This window comes from Meriones unguiculatus, chromosome 8 (assembly GCF_030254825.1).
Source record: "Meriones unguiculatus strain TT.TT164.6M chromosome 8, Bangor_MerUng_6.1, whole genome shotgun sequence".
Lineage (NCBI taxonomy): Eukaryota > Metazoa > Chordata > Mammalia > Rodentia > Muridae > Meriones > Meriones unguiculatus.
This window is the reverse complement of record NC_083356.1, coordinates 71,313,050-71,329,553: the sequence shown is the minus strand read 5'-3', so window position 1 is coordinate 71,329,553 and position 16,504 is coordinate 71,313,050. Positions and strand designations below refer to the sequence as shown.

The 16,504-nt window shown below is 51.5% G+C and overlaps 1 protein-coding gene across 7 annotated transcripts in view; it reads right to left on the bottom strand.

The window, feature by feature from the left end:
- Ak8 (adenylate kinase 8) overlaps positions 1 to 16,197 on the bottom strand; it is a 105,119-nt gene extending 88,922 nt beyond the window's left edge. For 2 of the 7 annotated variants that reach the window (XM_060389771.1, XM_060389775.1), the window contains exons 1-5: positions 16,009 to 16,197; positions 13,504 to 13,588; positions 7,678 to 7,727; positions 4,795 to 4,908; positions 417 to 485 (exon numbers count right to left, since the gene is read on the bottom strand). In XM_060389771.1, the coding sequence (XP_060245754.1) occupies positions 417 to 485; positions 4,795 to 4,908; positions 7,678 to 7,727; positions 13,504 to 13,588; positions 16,009 to 16,092 (402 nt within the window). In that variant the 5' untranslated portion in view covers positions 16,093 to 16,197. The remainder of the gene's footprint in view (positions 1 to 416; positions 486 to 4,794; positions 4,909 to 7,677; positions 7,728 to 13,503; positions 13,589 to 16,008) is intronic. The other 5 variants (XM_060389773.1, XM_060389770.1, XM_060389774.1 and 2 more) reach the window with 3 other exon arrangements.
- Positions 16,198 to 16,504: the final 307 nt, after the last annotated feature.

Sequence of the window (16,504 nt, the reverse complement as noted above, 5' to 3'; positions counted from 1 at the left end):
CAGGCTAAGCTTCCACAGCAGATATTCAGCCACCAGGATGCAGTAGCATGAGAAAACAAAAACAAAACAAAAAAACCCACATGCATCGCTCACTGCTATTGTCTCTTCTGAGGTTCGGGAGGACTGTGACTCTCAGAGCTGCTCAGCTGGCTGCAGATGCCTCAGTTTATGCCAGCCAGTTTGTTCCCAGTTAACATGACAGCAGGGAGAGCTTCCCTTACCCTCTTCTTCATCTCTTTGTCTCCCTTCCACCCCTGCGCTCCCCTGCAGTCATGGCTGAGGGATGGAGAGAAGACCCACAGAACTCCCCCACAGAAATGTCCTCTCCACCATACCTGCCAGGCCCCTCCAGGGTGACTCCTAAAACACAGGCCACGCCTAGCCATGCCATCCCATATAGTGCCGTGCAGTCTTACCCGTCTGAGGCAATCGTCCTCACAGAGGCGCTCATGGACCAGGTTGATAAACATCGCATTGGGAATCCTCTGAAGGAAAGACACACAGTGTGAGGCCCCCAGCCCCAGCCTGGAGCTGAGGGGGTGGGGGCAGACACGGGCAGCACCCCTGACTGGGCCCCTGAGCATCCTCCCCATAGGAGGCATGCCCAGGTTACCCCTTCCATGCCTACTTCCCAGCAGCAGGCTTCCCCAACCCTCAGACTCCCTATGTCTCATGACGCATGCCTCATACTGCTCACGCCCCAGGAGTGTGGATAATGAAGTTTTCATTGCATAAGCTGTCCGTCATCCTCAGTAGCAGTGACGTTTCTCAGGGAAAGGAACTGTGTCTTTTGCCTTTGTGCTCTACACAAGGTGTGAGTGGGAGCCATTGGCCAAGGCTCTAGAGTATGTGCATACCTCTCTCCACTACACACTTGATGACTTCATACTGTGACCAAAGCTGGCTTTGATGGGAGTGTTCACACCACAATCATGAGCAAATGATATAAGTTCTTACCCCAGAGAGCAGGGCGTGAATGTTGACCAACAGACCCCCACCCCAGCACCAGAATAGCGCCAAGTACACCTCCCTGGAGGCCTGCTTTTATAAATCAATGACGTATCAAAGTCATGGAGTCACAGTAGGCGCAGCTGGCACCTCCACTTCGGGTGCCATCTCCCTCGCTTTTGAGATAGGGCTTCTCACTGGCCTGACACCTTCCAGGTAGCTTAGGCTGGCTGGCTAGCAAATCCTGGGACTCCTCCTGGCTCTGTCTCCTCAGTGCTGGGATTACAGGTATGTGTGCCATGTGACTGGCTTTTTCACATGGGTGCTGGGGATTGAACTCAGGTCTTCATGCTTGCACAGCCAGCTCTCTACCCATTTAGCCATCTCCCTAGTAACCGCTCCCACAACCCCTGCTTTTTTGAAAAAGCTTTCAGTTGCCCAGGCTCTCCTGCAATTCCTATGTAGCCAAAGATGACCTTGATCCTACTGCCTCTACCTCCCACGTGCTAAGATCACAGGCAAGTATCACCACTCTCGGCTTACCGAGGGTCTAATCCAGGGCCTGATACAAGCTGGGCAGTATTGAACCATCGGAGCCACATTTCAGCCCAGCCAATGGCTTTCCTGGAACCCACCCCAGGAGTTCTGAATTTGAGAGTTTATATTTCCAACATGTTCCCAAGTCATGTCATTGCTCCTTGACTGGGGCCTCACATGGAGAACCTCTGGCCTAAGGTGACCTCAATGTAAAAGTGTCCACCAGGTGGGGAACCACTGGCAAGGGAGGCTACCTTTTTGCTGGTGCCAGAAACCTCCCAGGTGTCCCCAGAGTTGGCAATATAGAGGGAGCGGGTAGGTAGTGCCTTCCCTTCTCATTCCCTCCCAGTCCTCTCCCAGCTAGAGCAGTCTCCTTCCCCGGGCCATGTTTTCAGGGTTCACCCTTCCTGATGCCATCCACTCACACAGGTATAGGAGGAACACAGGAGGCCTCAGCCCAGATTCGGGGAATCCACGTAGTCAGAGTGCATGGTTGAAAGATGGCAGGCTCTCGTGGGGTGCTTGCCTCCCGAAGCCCTCCCAGCAGGGACGAGGTAGTGACTTTGAGCAAGGCCCATCTCAAGTGCCCCCTGCCGTTCCCTGCCACTGTGCTGTCTGGATGGCAGCTTTGATGTGTCACATCATCACAGGGGCTTCTGGGCCGCTTCTCGAAGCCCTGCCAAACTGTCTTTGCAGGAGTCAGCCGCCTCCTTCCAGAACTTAGTGGCGCATCCCCACTCTCCAGCCCCCCAGGCCTGGCTTTAGGGGGAGAGGCAAAGACAAGTAGACAGAGCCCAGGGTGGCTCCCCCAGGCACAGGCGTGAGTGCCTAAAGTTGCTGGCCTTGGGCAGTCTGCTTCCTTGGTTTCTTGGGGGCAGCATCGCTATCTACTTAGCCAGCCTGGGTTTTATTCTCTTCCCTGGCAGTGTCCAGTGTTGCCTGTAGCAGCTTCTGAGGCCCAGTGATGGGGTGACTGTCTTGACACCCCAGTATTCCTTCCTCTCTTGAAGGACATGCTGATTGGCCTGTCCAGAGGTGCCAGGTGTGTGGGCTGTGCCTGGTTCTGCCTCCAGGAGCACTTAATTTCCAGGATTAGATGTCATTTCACACGGGAATGGCATGCGTTTGGGTCATCTGTCAGCAGGCTCCTGGGTCACCCAGGCAGGCACTTCAATGCACAGCACAGACTTCAGCAGTACAGCAAAAAGAGACAGGCTGAGAGGTCCTAGTCGGCCTTCTACAGAAACAGCAGCTCTGCCAGCATGGTCAAGAACCTTTGCCAGGTCCAGAGAGGTAGGTGAGTGGGTACAGGCACTTGCTACCAAGCCTGAGTCTCAATTCTTGGGACTCGTGTGGTAGAAAGAGAATCCACACCTCCAGGTTGTTCTGTGACCTCCACAAGTGCCTCGGTTGCCTGAGCAACACAGAGGCCAGCAAGCTGGGCTGTAACCACCCAGATTTGAAATGTGTAGAGACAAACTGAGCATGGTGGTACATGCCTGCACTCCTACCCCTCAGGATGTGCAGGCCAGAGCATCCTAGGTTGAAGGTCATCCTTAGCTACACAGTCAGCCTGGGATACAGGGAGGGAAATACATTGTAAATACCATGAATAGGAATAGGGAGGACCAAGCCTGAGGAAGGCCTCCCCGAGCCTCACTTTCCCAGCTCAGGTCATTTATTCACTCTACAGCCCAGGCAGCTCTGCTCCAATGCAACATGTGATTTAGAGGGCACTCAGACACAGCAGTGTGACATAATTGACTGCAGTTGTGTTGAGTGGCACTGGGCTCTCCCCTCAGTGTTCCCAAGAGGGTGTCTTTAAATGTTGTGGCCTGATCCTGCTCCTGGCTCAAAATGACTGAGGCAAGACCACACCACAGATGGTTTCTAAGGTGCCCGGAGTGGAAGCGGACTGTGCTGCTGGGGCCCCTAAGTTTTTGTGAGTTTGCATACTTCCTGTGGAGAATTCAATCCTAAAGCTATGAGGCCTGACATGGCAGCAACTGAAGCCAGGGCCGGCCCATAAGATTCTCATGGCTTCTGCATATCTTTGTCCTATTTCAGAATAAACAAAAAGCTGGGTGAACCCTGGCTTGCCATGAATCCTTGGTGTCTTGGGGTGCAGTCCTGCTGCTTGGGGTATTCTGACACTTTGATTCCAGGCTATCTCATGTTTCGAATGAACCTTAACTCTGCGGCTGTCGCAGTCCTTGCAGCCTGTGTCCCTGGCTTGGCAGGTGGTGGGTCAATGGCCGCACTGACCAGCGTGTCTGACCACTGTCTTTATCTGTTGCAGTCTACTTTAATCTTTGGTTTTGACAAAAAGGTGTCCTATGGCATGGTGGGTGTAACTAAAGTTCACAGCTGGGTTTGCAGATCAGCTAGGCTTGCGTTTCTGTCTCAGGAGTGGCTGGCGGGGGAAGGCTGACTGGTGGATCTGGTTCCCATGATTCGGTGTCTGAGCACTAGAAGGGCCAAGAGGCCTTGACATGGCCAGGGCACTGGACAATGGATGGGCTGGGCTCTGTCTATAGAATCTGAGGTGGTGGTGCTGAGAAAAGGTGGAAAGTGGCCGGTTCACTTCAATATCAGCAAACTTGAGGGTCCCACAGGAGGAGAAGGGACTTTAACCTCAGAGAATGGCAAAAACAAACAAACAAACAAACAAACAAAATGCTTCCCCAGCCTTTGCCTCAAAGGGAATTTTGGGGAAAAAAATCTTTGCATTTCTGTTTGAGTAAAGAGAAACAGTATTCTGGAATGAGGAGGTAAGACCTGTAGAGCTCTGGGTCACTAGCCAGAGAGTCCAGCCTGACAGATGAGGTCCAGGTTCAATGAGACCTGACTCAAACTAAACCAAAAGTGACACGCCAGAGGGTGATTGAGAAGAGACTCATCATGAGCCTCTCGTCTCCACACGCATGCCTGTCCACCATCACGCACACACAGACACTCCCAGGCACACACACACCTACCCACACACGCACACACTCACACACACATTCCTGAAGTGCAGCATTGGGGGTGGTATGTGTGATGACAGCCCTTTAAATTCCAGCTCCGCTCAGCCCCACAGCCCAGATATGGCCACCAGGTCTGTCCGGTTCACTGGACCGGACTGCTATGTCTCATCCAGGGCAAACCATTGTCCTTTACTCCAGCTACTTCCCCACAAGGAAGGGCCTGAGCTCTCGATTCCCCCTTCCCTCCACCTTATCTGCCTGAACAGGTAGTGGAGATGTACAGCCACAGCTGCTCCAGTATGGCTGCTCAGTCCCCGCCCCTCCACCTAGGGACCAACCTTACCTTGTAAGCCTCGAAATATTTCTTGGCCTCTATAGCCTGAGAGGAATACTCTCTGCTTAGTAAGTTCTCCTTGGTGATGAGATTGCTGTTCAGATGTTTGCAGAGCCACATTGCCTGAAGAAAGGACAGCAGAAAAGAACGTGAACAGAGCACTCTACTGGGCTGGGAAGCGAGAGGCTCGAATTCCACCCCCAGAACCCATGTAACAGCTCCTGGCATGGGGCACACTTATAACCCCAGTGCTGTGAAATAGACAGGAGGTTGGTGGGGCTTGGTGGCCAGGCTGTCTAGACTGCTAATGAGTTCCAAGCCAGTGAGAAACCCTGTCTCAAAGGCAGTAGATGGTGTTAAGGATTCTCTTCTGGTCTACACACGCACACTCACATACACACACTCAAGCCTAGGTATGGTCGTATTCAGTACATGACTAATATGTCAGCATTTGGGAAACTGAGGCAGGAGAACTAGTTGAGGCCAACCTGATCAAATAGAGAGACCCTGTCTAAAAAACAAAAGTAAACAAGAAACTGCCAAATCCTTCCATATTCTGTTAGAAAAAGATGGCTGAGGAGCCGGAACCAGGACTGTGGCCTAGCAGTGGAGCATTTGCCTGGTGTGTGTGAGAACCTGGGAAAAAAAGAAAAGGCTGGCCATGGAGAAACAGTCATTTGTGGGAGAGGCTCCCAGAAGGCAGACATGCCAGGTGCTTCCCTGCCTCCCACTCACCTGCACTGTCTGCCAAACCTACCGCTGGCTCTGTGTGGCCCTCCACCCATACAGGAGCAAGGGGCTGCCTTTCGGAGCTCAGGGGACCACAGGGGAGGGATTGAGTCAGGCCTCTGTGTTCCACACCTGCCCTGCCCATCAAATCTCTGCTGGTGATCAGAGAGGAGCCCTTTGCCTAAAGCCCCTCACCTCAGGGCTGTTGCACTCTTGCTGAGAACACAGCTCAGTAAGAGAGCCCAGCAGGGGGCTAAACACAGTCTGTCAGCATGGATTCCATAGTCAGGAGCACTACAGATGGGTCCAGCCCCAACGGGTGACCACACCCATCGGCAGGGGAGTCCAGGACTCTGAGGTTTTCAGGCAATGCCAAGACCTGGCAAGTGTGGGAACCCCATCTCTAAAATGACATAATGGTGGGGTTTAGGGAAACTGACTAAAAGGGAGCGAATAAAACAGAAAAGCTACATATGGAGACACAGAAGGACAGAGAGACAGACAGATGACAACAGCTGTGCTGACTGTCACAATATAGCATGCACAGGGTGTCTCGTGCAAGGATCATCCACATTAGTTTCTTTTTGAGGTTAAGTGCTAGCTCAGCAAGGAACAGCCTAGCCCTACCGGACTTAGGAAGTAGAAAGCATCCCACCTCCGATTACCATAATTCTAATACATCTGTGGCATTTTAAAACTACAACTAGGAGCCAACCAGACAGTACTGGTGCATGCCTTTAATCCCAGCACTGGGAGGCAGACCCAGACGGATCTCTGAGTTCGAGGCCAGCCTGGTCTTCAGAGCAAGTTCCAGGACAGAGAAATCCTGTCTCAAAAAGCCAAAGCAAATAAACAAAACCACAACCAGGGACTAGCTTGGTGGGTTGAGGTGTCTGATTCCAATCTTGACAACTTGAGTTTGATCCCAGGGACCCACATAATAGAAAGAGAGAATCAGTTACTTAGAAGTGTCTCTCTGACAGCCATATGTTCACTGTGGCCCATGACTGCCACCCCCCACACGTGTACATGTACATACATACAAAATAAATAAGATTTAATAAAAATTAAAAAAGAAAACTTGGACCTGTAGCTGGCCATGGTGGCCCACGCCTGGAATTACAGCAGCTGAGAGGTTGAGGGAGGATTAGCGTGAGCCCGAGGACAGCCTGGGCTGTAGCGTAAGTTCTAGTACAGCCAGAGCTAAAAGGTAAGTCCCTATTTTCAAAAGAAAAACAAAAATCAGTGATCCAGAGATTAAAGTCATGGGGAGGATGGAGGCACCAGCTTCTAGCCAATGTCTGGTGTGGAAAAGAGACAAAGACAGGAGGGAGGTGCACTGTTCACCGGCCTGGTCTTTCTCTTGCTTTTCCTTTAAAGTGGAGAGACCAGAGAGAAAAGGTGGCAAATGACGGATGTGTGGGAAGTCTGGGAACTGGCATGTGAGCCTCTGGGCACAGTGTCTCTCCTCTGCCCACCTGAGCCAGTTCGCCATCCACAACTGAGGCCCCTAAGGTATGCAGGCTGTTTAACTGAGAAGTCCTTCCAGAAACACATTCCACAGCAACAGTGGGGGTATACCCAGGGTGCCTCTGCGGTGTGACCAGGGAAGGGGTCACCAGAAGGCAGCACTTATCTCTGAAGGGCTGTGTGACTGCAGTTTTGTATTTTCTGGGTTCCCACGTGTGGTGGTTTGAATGAAAATGGCCCCCACGGGCTCATAGGGAGAGTACTGTTAGGAGGTGTGGCTTAAGTGTGTCACCCCCAGAGGTGGGCTTTGAGGTTTCAGAAACTCAAGCCGGCCCATTCTTCCTGCTGCCTGCTGATCCAGATGTAGAACTCTCAGCTCCTTCTCCAGCATCATGTCTTTTACCTGAGTGCCACCCTGCTCCCTGCCACGATGATAATGGACTAAACTTCTGAACTGTAGGCCAGGCCCCAATTAAATGTTTCCCTTTATAAGAGTTGCTGTGGTCACGGTGTCTCTTCATAGCAAGAGCACACTGACTGAGAGACCGCCTCTGAACACACACTGCCACTTGTAATGAGAAAGTGGGTAGGAAAAGAAGTGCTGGCGTGTGGACAGTTCACCCAGGCACAGCCTCCTGTCTACCGGCGCATGAACGAGGCGCTCTAGAACGACATTTAGTATAATGGACTTACGATGGTGGTTTTCCCGGAGGCGGGCGGACCTAGTATCATGATCTTCGGCACTGTGGAAGAAAAAGATTTGCATGTCAACTCTGGGCATGGCAAAGCAGCCTCCCATGTCTGTGCTGCTCTGAGTCTATTTCGTTCTTGCCTCCCCAGATTTCATTTCTGCCAGTGACATAGCCATTCATAACCCCGAGCCTGGGAGACGCTCGTGCCCAGAACGCATTCTCTGTGTTTAGAGAGGTAAGCGATCACAGAGATGGTTTATTTTTCTATCTCCACAGGGACACAGACACAGTAACTTGTTTGCCAAACTAATGAATATCAAAAACAATTGGGATTTTCAAATGCCATAAAGCATTTTAAACAGGGACTTTGTCTTGGGAACACTCTTTCAAATAAAGTTGTATTTTATGTAAATCGACCTTTGATGCATATATATTTATATGCCTTCTTACTTAGCAGATTGTATCCTCACACCTCATCATTTTACAGAAGAAAATAATGGAAAGAAACCTGCAGCGTATAGGCCAGATTTATAAAACCCAAGGTGGGTAAGTCTTTGTTTTCCAATGCAGGCAATTCTATGCAAATTTTCATACACAACACACACACACACACACACACACACACACACACACACACAGGGACAGTCTTGGTCCTGCTGAAGCTCTGGCGTGTCATCTTGGAATCCATGGAGTAGTTTGCTGGCATGTGGGAGGAGAGAAAAGCCAACCGCAGGGACAGGCGTGGGGGCAAGGGCATGAACAAGATCAGCTAGACATGAAAGCCTGGGGGTGACTGCCAGCCAAGTCTCTTGATGATGTCACCTACACCCTACCGAGTCCCTTAGGGCACACGAACACTGCCTACGCCCCAGCTCTCCTGCAGCTCTAGTGTCCACATGGAGCTGGAGGGACTCTTTTCTGTGCAAAGGTCGAACACGAATGACTGTCTCCTCTGGGGACAGACACAGATATGGAACCAGAGAGTAGTGGTTAGTCCAGTAGCTTTAGTGGCCAAGCACAAGGACACCCTCCTAGACTGTTTGCCTTTAAATAGATCTCTGCCCAAATTCCCAGTACTTCCCACTTCCAAGGTGAAGGCGGAAGAGAGAGTGAGATGACTCCCCAAACTCAGCTCTGAAAGTCTCACAGTAGCACAGGAGCCGGGACATGAGAGGCCCCACACAGCAGGCAGGCTAGCAGAGTGAGCCACACACTGTGGGTACCACAGTGCTCTGCTGGCCCGAGTCCCCAGAATCCTTTAGGTTCCCTTGGGCCTGTAGGGGTATTGCTTCCAAAAGGCTGGGATAGGCCCCGCTTTTCCTAATAGCCCTGGGGCTCAGAGAATCTTCAGGAGTCCCTAACGATCCCCTCCTTTGAGCTAAAGGCCTGGGGGCGGCCCTGTTTCTTCCAGATGATCCCAACATACTCTTCCTTTATCACTTATGTTCTAGTCAAGATTGCCCTTGCCTCTACCGAGCCAGGAGATGCCCTGGGTCACACTCATTGTGAAGGGCTTGATCACACTACTTGCAGCAGCTTCCCTTCTGCTATAGTAAGCTTCACCACAGGCTAAACACAGGGGCACGGCTGCCTCCAGCAAATGGCCGGCTCCTTGGCGGCAGGTGCAGAGTCTTGGCCACACACACAGCAGTGCCTGCAATGGCCATCCTGACTGTCCCAAGCTCTCGATGTCACCACTGAGTGTCGCCATTGATGCCACCTACAAACGGTCCCTTTGCCGGTCGGCATCTTAGGGAACTGCTAGGAATCCTCAGGTGGCCAAATTGAAACAGGCTTGAGTAAAAGGCAGAGGTTCACAGAATCCAACACACCTGGGGAGCCCCAGGAAGGACACCCGAGCCAGGCCACAAAATGGTCTGTTCCAGGCATGGACACCACAGGCTTTGTCCTTGATACTCTGTGGTCCGTGGGGTTGCCACCAACCAGTGCCATTCAGGAACCAGGCCTCAAAGAGCCGCCAACAAACGAGGGCAGCACATGGCATAGGTTGTCATAGAAACTGGGGGCATTTTCCAGCATCTGAGACATCAGTGCAAGGCTCAGGGCAGGAAGCAAGGTCCATTCCCTGCTCTGAGTCACAGGCTGGGACAAGGCCTCCCAGGGCATCTGAGTGAGAGATGCTGCGCCTGGTAGGCAGCACCATTTGTAGCCCAAGTGTGGAAATGAGGTGCTTTTGTGGACACTTGGTCAAGTGAAAGGTGAAGGTAAGACTGGAGCCAAAGTTCAGTCTGGGGTTTGGAGAGCAGTAGGGAGGGTGATCAAAGGCAGAGGGGCTTCGTGCTGGAAAGAAGGGAAATTGCTATAACTGGAGAGAACATCTGCTCAGGGATGCTGGCGGGATGCTGCAGGAGCCTACTCTGGTACCCACAGCTCTAAGCATGGGCCTTTGCCAGACCAGACCCTCCGGGGCTCAGGGATGGTGGTGCTGGGGAGGGAGGGAGAGGCATCTCGTATCAAGGGTGTAACCAGGACAGCCTGGGACCAAATCCGACTCCTGGCTGGTGTGTTCATCTTGGCAAAGGCCCTGGGCTGGGGCTACATGGGAAATGTTCCTCCCCTCTGTTCCTGGCTCTTCTAAGTGGCACCCAAATTGTACACGCCTAAGAAAATACTTTAAAGAGGAACATCATGGCCCTTCTTCCCTCCCAATTTCTCGTACTCACTTATATGACTAATTTTGGTTTCTTAAAATCTAACACCTTGAAACTCCAGCCCAGCTCATGAGTAATTATTTATAAACAGTGTCATAAAAGGCTGCTTGACTGCCAAGAGTAATCAAACTCCTCCAACCACTTCAAAGAAAATCAAAGAACCTTTCCATCCGTGAAGGCTTTTGAGGCTTAACTATGAGCATGATTTAAAATTCACAAGGAACCCCTCAGGTATCGGAACTCTAATACAAGGCTTTCCTGGACAAGCGTTTGATAAGAAGCGAAATGCTCCATTATCCCCACCACCGCCTGCGCTAATATTGCCCAGGGCCACCGTAAACGCTCACTTTGTACTAAATGCTTTTCTCGAGGCAAAGGGGCTGCTAGCCCAAGACAGAGATCCTTCCCTCCCTCCTGTGCATGCTCACGGGCTGGGATGTGTCCTTCCTCCTAGGTCAGTCACTGGCCAGTGTCCTATGGGCCCAAGCTTGACCACTGACAGTAAGCAGCAGGATTGCATTCCTGGCTCCTGGCTAGGAGGCAAGCTACTCTTGCTACTGCCCAGAGGAAATATGGAAATTTATGTTGCATGTCTTGAGACCCCACTAAGCTCCAGAGAGCTGATCCCACATGTCTTTTCTGAGTTACCCCAGAAAAGCTGTAGCAGCAAGGTGGACTCCCTGCTTTCTCATTCTCTACCCATTCTTATCTTTGCTTTTCTGAGGACCAAAGCCTATGAATTCCCCTAACCAACCAACGACATAGCTGTCCCATAAATGCTCACCAAAGCCTCTGAGCAGGATGGAGAACTAGGGAGTAGTTGAGGCACTAAAGCGGTGGTTATGGAACCTAGAAAGTGTGTCTGAAGAATGTGCAGGCTGGAAAGTGACGCCCATCTGAATGACAGGTAGGAGGCTGACCAGCCCCCAGCATAGGCCTGGATTCCTTTCCCTGCAGCAGAGAGCGCTGTGTGGGGTAAAGAGAAAGACTCGGTGAAGAGCAGCCTTTGCAATGTCACAGCCCTGGAAATGTGTGGTAGGTGGCCACAAGCGGATTGCCACACAGGGAGGAGGTAGCTGTCCAGCAGACATCAGCTGTACTGCAGATAGCCCAGAGCTACGATGCAGAGACTTGGAAAGCTATCACAATGCATTTGATGCTGAAACGCTGGCCAGCAGTCAGCGCAGCAGCACTAACACAGGAGGAGAAGGCGGAAGCAGCCTCGAGTTCCAGGTTCTTCCTCCAGGTCCAAGGCTTACCAAAGCCTAAAGGTTATTGGCTCAAAGAATTTTCGCCACAGTGGGGGTTGGAGTGAGAGCTCAGACTTTAAGAGCACTGGCTACTCTTGTGGGGGACCTAGGTTCAGTTTCCAAACAACCATGTGTACTTCTGCGAGTACTGCATGTGCACGACGCGCAGACATCCTGGTGGGCAAAACACTCATACACACAAAATGAAAATAAATAAATCCATTCCCCTCCCAGGGCACACCCACCCAGGCAGGACATTCATGTCAAGAGCAGATAGGGCCAATGCTGACTTTCCTTCCACCAACCAGCCAAAGGGAGGAAGCGGGGAGAATTGCCCAGGGCGGGTAGATGGGGTTGGAAGGAGGTGGTGAAATTCTAGGGTTCTGACTCCCCCTGTCACAGCTCAGTCCACCCAGTCTATGGTCTCAGCTGAGTATTGGGGTACCCAGACTCATCAAGGTGTGTGGACAGGACACTCGGGAAAGGCTGGTGAGCTGGGTGCACCTGCATGCATAGAGCCTGCTCTCTCTACCTTTAAAAAAAAATTTAAAGATTTGTTCCAGTTTCATTTCCATTGCTAAATGGTAAGATACTATGACAGAGAACAACTTAGGAGAGATAGTTTCTTTCAGCTTACAATTCCAGGCTACGGTTCTCCACCGAAGGTAAGTCAAGGCTCATTACATCATGTTCACAGTCAAGAGCAGAAAGAAACGAATGCTCGCCTGCTCGCCTGTCCCTGCCTTGATTTCTCTATTTGCACACAGCCTGAGAAGGGTACCATCCACAGTAGGCTGAGCCCACCTGACATTTAAAGCTAAGCATCTCAAGGTTTAATTTGTTTGTCCATGGGTGGGTGCCTGTGAATGTGCCCATGCCAAGATCAGAAGAGGGCATCGGACCCCTCAGAGCTAAAGACACAGGCATTTGTGGATACCCAGTTTGTTTTGGGGGTGCCAGAATCTGAACGTGAATCCCCACAATTGTGTAGCAAGTACTTTTAACTGCTGAGCCATCTCTCTAGTACCCTCTTTACCTTTCTAAAACCTAACTTTTTCATTTGTTTTGGTTTTTCAAGACAGGGTTGCTCTGTGCAGCCCTGGTTGTCTTGGGTAGACTTGGCAGACAAGGTTGACATCGAACTCAGGGATCTGCCTGTCTCTGCCTCCTGAGTGCTGGGATTAAATGTGTGGCCCATCACACCCAGCTTAAACCAAAACCTAATTTTTATTACGCAGCCCAATCCCATCCTGGGGCATCTCAAGTCCCGAATGCTACCTTTACTGATAAGATAAAGCTCCCTCAGAACTGCTATGGACCATAGGAAATTAAACCAACCAAGACACCAGATCCCCCAACAGCTCACCCAGGGCAGAATGATCCTCTCTCAGCTTTGCACCACCCTGGAATGCAGGGAGAGGCCTGGCTTATTGGAGGGCCTTTTTCTTCCCAGTTATGCACTTGAGCCTAAGGTCTAGCCTGCCTGCCTTTGGCCAAGGTTTGGGGAGCTTCGCAACTCATTAGCAGGTTGGTAATGAGACCCTTGGAAAAGTCCAAGTGCTTGCCTGTCTAGGTAGACCAGAAACCAAACTTCACCTGACAAGTAGCATGATCAGAGAGTTTAAACCCAACAGGCGACATCAGCGAGGGCAGGCGGAAGCATTAATAATTGATTACATGGGCCATTCTGGGGTTTGCATTTTAATAGCTTGGCAAGAGAATTTTTATTAGTTGGGCTCAAAAAGAAAAGGAAGAAGGCATTCTCCAATTAGCTACTGCAACTTGTCAAAGTGCCTCCCTTCCCTGTCTTGTTCTGATCTCCCTTCAGACACAGACGGGACAGAGGGCTTCTGGGTTGTGGCCAGGAGATGGGCGGCAGTACCACACACTGGAGTGAGTGCTCACCATTGTCGTTGTTTCGGCGCAGGTGAATGATCATGAAGGAGATGGGGTCGTCTGGCTGGTGTATCAGGAGCTGTTCCAGCATATTCTGTGGGCACAAGCAGATATCAGGGAATTAGCACCTGCAGGGCCCCTGGTTGTCATGGAGACCACCTGTTGAGGCATCTGCTGGTATCGCCCAAGCAGCCAGGTGCCCCACCTCTTCTCCCTTTATGCTTCCCACACAAGCCTTTCCTTGGTCCTGCACTGTTGTCCTGTTGCAGCACCTTACTGAATGCTGGCCTTCTGCCTGGAGTGCCTCTGCTCCTTGACCTGGCTACATAGCCATTAGATCTCAGTGCACCAGGGAAACCCCTGCTGGGCTATGCTCCTGCACAGGCCTGCCATGTGCACCTGTGTTCTCTGCCTCACCTCATCCCTGCTCAACCACTCCATGGGCTCTTTGGTCCTTCCCTGTGTGCACAGTTATAGTAGGGGCCCAGTGCAGATGTTAGCTGGGGGACAAAATCATTACCCCTGGCTGGGTCTCTCCATGGTGGGACACTATACTCCTCAGCCAAATGTTTAAATAGTCCTGGATTCTCTGGCCAATTAATCCAACTGAGCAAACACATCAGAGGGAGCAATTTTCAGGGAGGCACACCAGGGGCTCAGAAAGCTGACAGGAGCTAGACTGCAGGACAGGTAGAAGGGCTCTTTGGCCTGTGAGGACAGGGAAGTGCAGGGCGGATGGTAGCACCAATGGGGAGTCCCGTCCCAGCCCAGCTCTAGATCTCCTAAGTCCCTTCCCTTCTTGGGGCTCCAGCTCTCCCTGTCCCCCACCTCCCGCCCTCTGTTCAATGGCACAGCTGGCTAACTCTGTGCTGGGTATGTCGCTGATTGCTTCCTGGCTAAGAGATCAAACAGATAACACATCTATAATATCCTTGCTCTAGACTAGTGATGACAAGAGTATGTCTCAGGTCAAGACAAAAAGAAGCCAAGTCTGTGACTGTGAGCTTAATTCTGAGAATGCTATTAATGCGGCTGAAGAGCAGTGGACCCACAGACATCTGATAAAACTTCAGAATGCTGTATGCACCACCACAGAAACCCAAGTACAGGTGAAAGGGGACAGGATCCAAGTGAAGCCTGCAGTGCAGGCTGAAGTTCTGTACCCACTTCTGTTTCATGGCTTTGATAAAACCCATGTTAGACAGCCCAAGGGTAGACAAGAGGTAAATGCCATTTTTATAACTTCCCAAGTCTAACATTATTTGAAAATAAAATGGTAATAATGATTGCCCTACCAGTCCAACTAGAAAACAGGCCAGGATCATGAATCTTAACCTCTCATGTCCCCCAACTTAGCAGCTTTATCTGTGACTGGCCACTCTCTATCTCCCCACTCCCACCCCCGACCATTAACACTTTCCAAAGGAAGCATGCTTTCTGAGACTCACGTTCCTTGGCCTGTCCTGTATTCATTGTCACCTGCTGGGGTAGGGAGGTTGAAATATCTCAAATTGCAGAACAGGGTACTGCAGACTGAGCTCTAGCTTACCCTTGGACCCCAGAATTGTCGAGTGGCAGACAGCTCATCAGTGTAGCTCCTGAAAGCCTTTTGTACCTCCAGAGAGCACAAGTAGAAAACTAGACCACACATAGGTGGGGACAGGGTTTAGCCTAAGGCCACAGTCAGTTGGGCCGAGGAGCCATGCTGAAAGATGAGGGCTTGTAAAAGGCTGGTTCTGAGGATTGAGTCTAAGTGAAAATACTTCTGTCCTAAACGAGGCCACTTGGATAGGGATGTCGTCTCAAAACCTGCACAGCCCATACCTGTCCCGTCAGAAATGAAGACATCCTAGTGAGACAAAACACGCGTGTCCCCTGTCTTTGGCTGACAGCTGAGACAATGGCCACTGAGAGCTGGAATTTCCTGGGATCTCATGCTGGGAGATGAAAAGGGCTGAAGCTTGGTGACTTTGGCCAGAGAAGGATCTGGTCTCTCAGGAAGAGATCCACAGAGTTCTTTCAATTTCTCAGACCACTTTTCAGGATAATGGAGCTGAGACAGATGGGTCAGTGATGTGTGGGACCAACTTTTGACCAGGCCTCCGCCTCCTTAGTTATGCATATCTCTTGCTCATAAATCTAATCCTCACTCCGGACCCCAAAACTAGATCTGGGGTGCGGCTCACTGGACTTCTTTTATGTGTTCCACCTCCCATTATGGTTATATGGAACAATTTTTTTCTGTTTTTTAAACTGTTGTTTGTCTCCTTAACTGGTCTGTTGAACTCAGGTGGGTAAGCCTAGCTTGTTAGGGATGCCAGAGCCCAGCTTAGGTAAGACCCAAGGACTGGGCACCAGCTGAGAAGGTTCTCCACATAATTCCAGAGGAGGCCCTGAGACTACTTCGGGATTTCACCGGTGGGGAAGCTGAGGAAAGGGATTCCCCGACACCGTGCTGCTGGCCCGGCCCCTGAGACCCCATGGCCATCCTCCCACTCTCGGGCGTCCGGTCACCTGCATCATCTCAAAGATATGGTTGTCTTCCCCGTACTGAGGCATTTCCGGGGGGATGAGGTGCGGAGCAGTGGTGGCATCCATGTCTCTGATGGCCCGCTGCTTCCTAGTAACCGCGTTGCTAGGACGCCAGTCTGTGCGTCATCGGTGCGCGCCTCCGCTGGGGCGGGTCCTGGTCCCGGGTTCCATCCACTGCAGCCCGACCTGCAGCAGGCTCTCCCTCCCCAGGGCAGTAGACCCCCATGACGGGCCACAGCGCAAAGCCACAGGACACCCCGAGGGACCACAGTGCAAGGACCCCAAGACGTTCAGATGGGGCACAGAGCAAGGACGCCCCAAGTGGCCAGCAAGTGTGGAATCCTACGACGCCCCAGGGCCCTTTATCCCCACGGCCCCATCCTCTCTAGGGGAATCGAATCCCAGAAACGAGCCTTGCTTTTGGTGTAACCACCGTGTGGGTCTGGGCTCTGGGAGCTTAGGGTCCAACCCTGCTCCC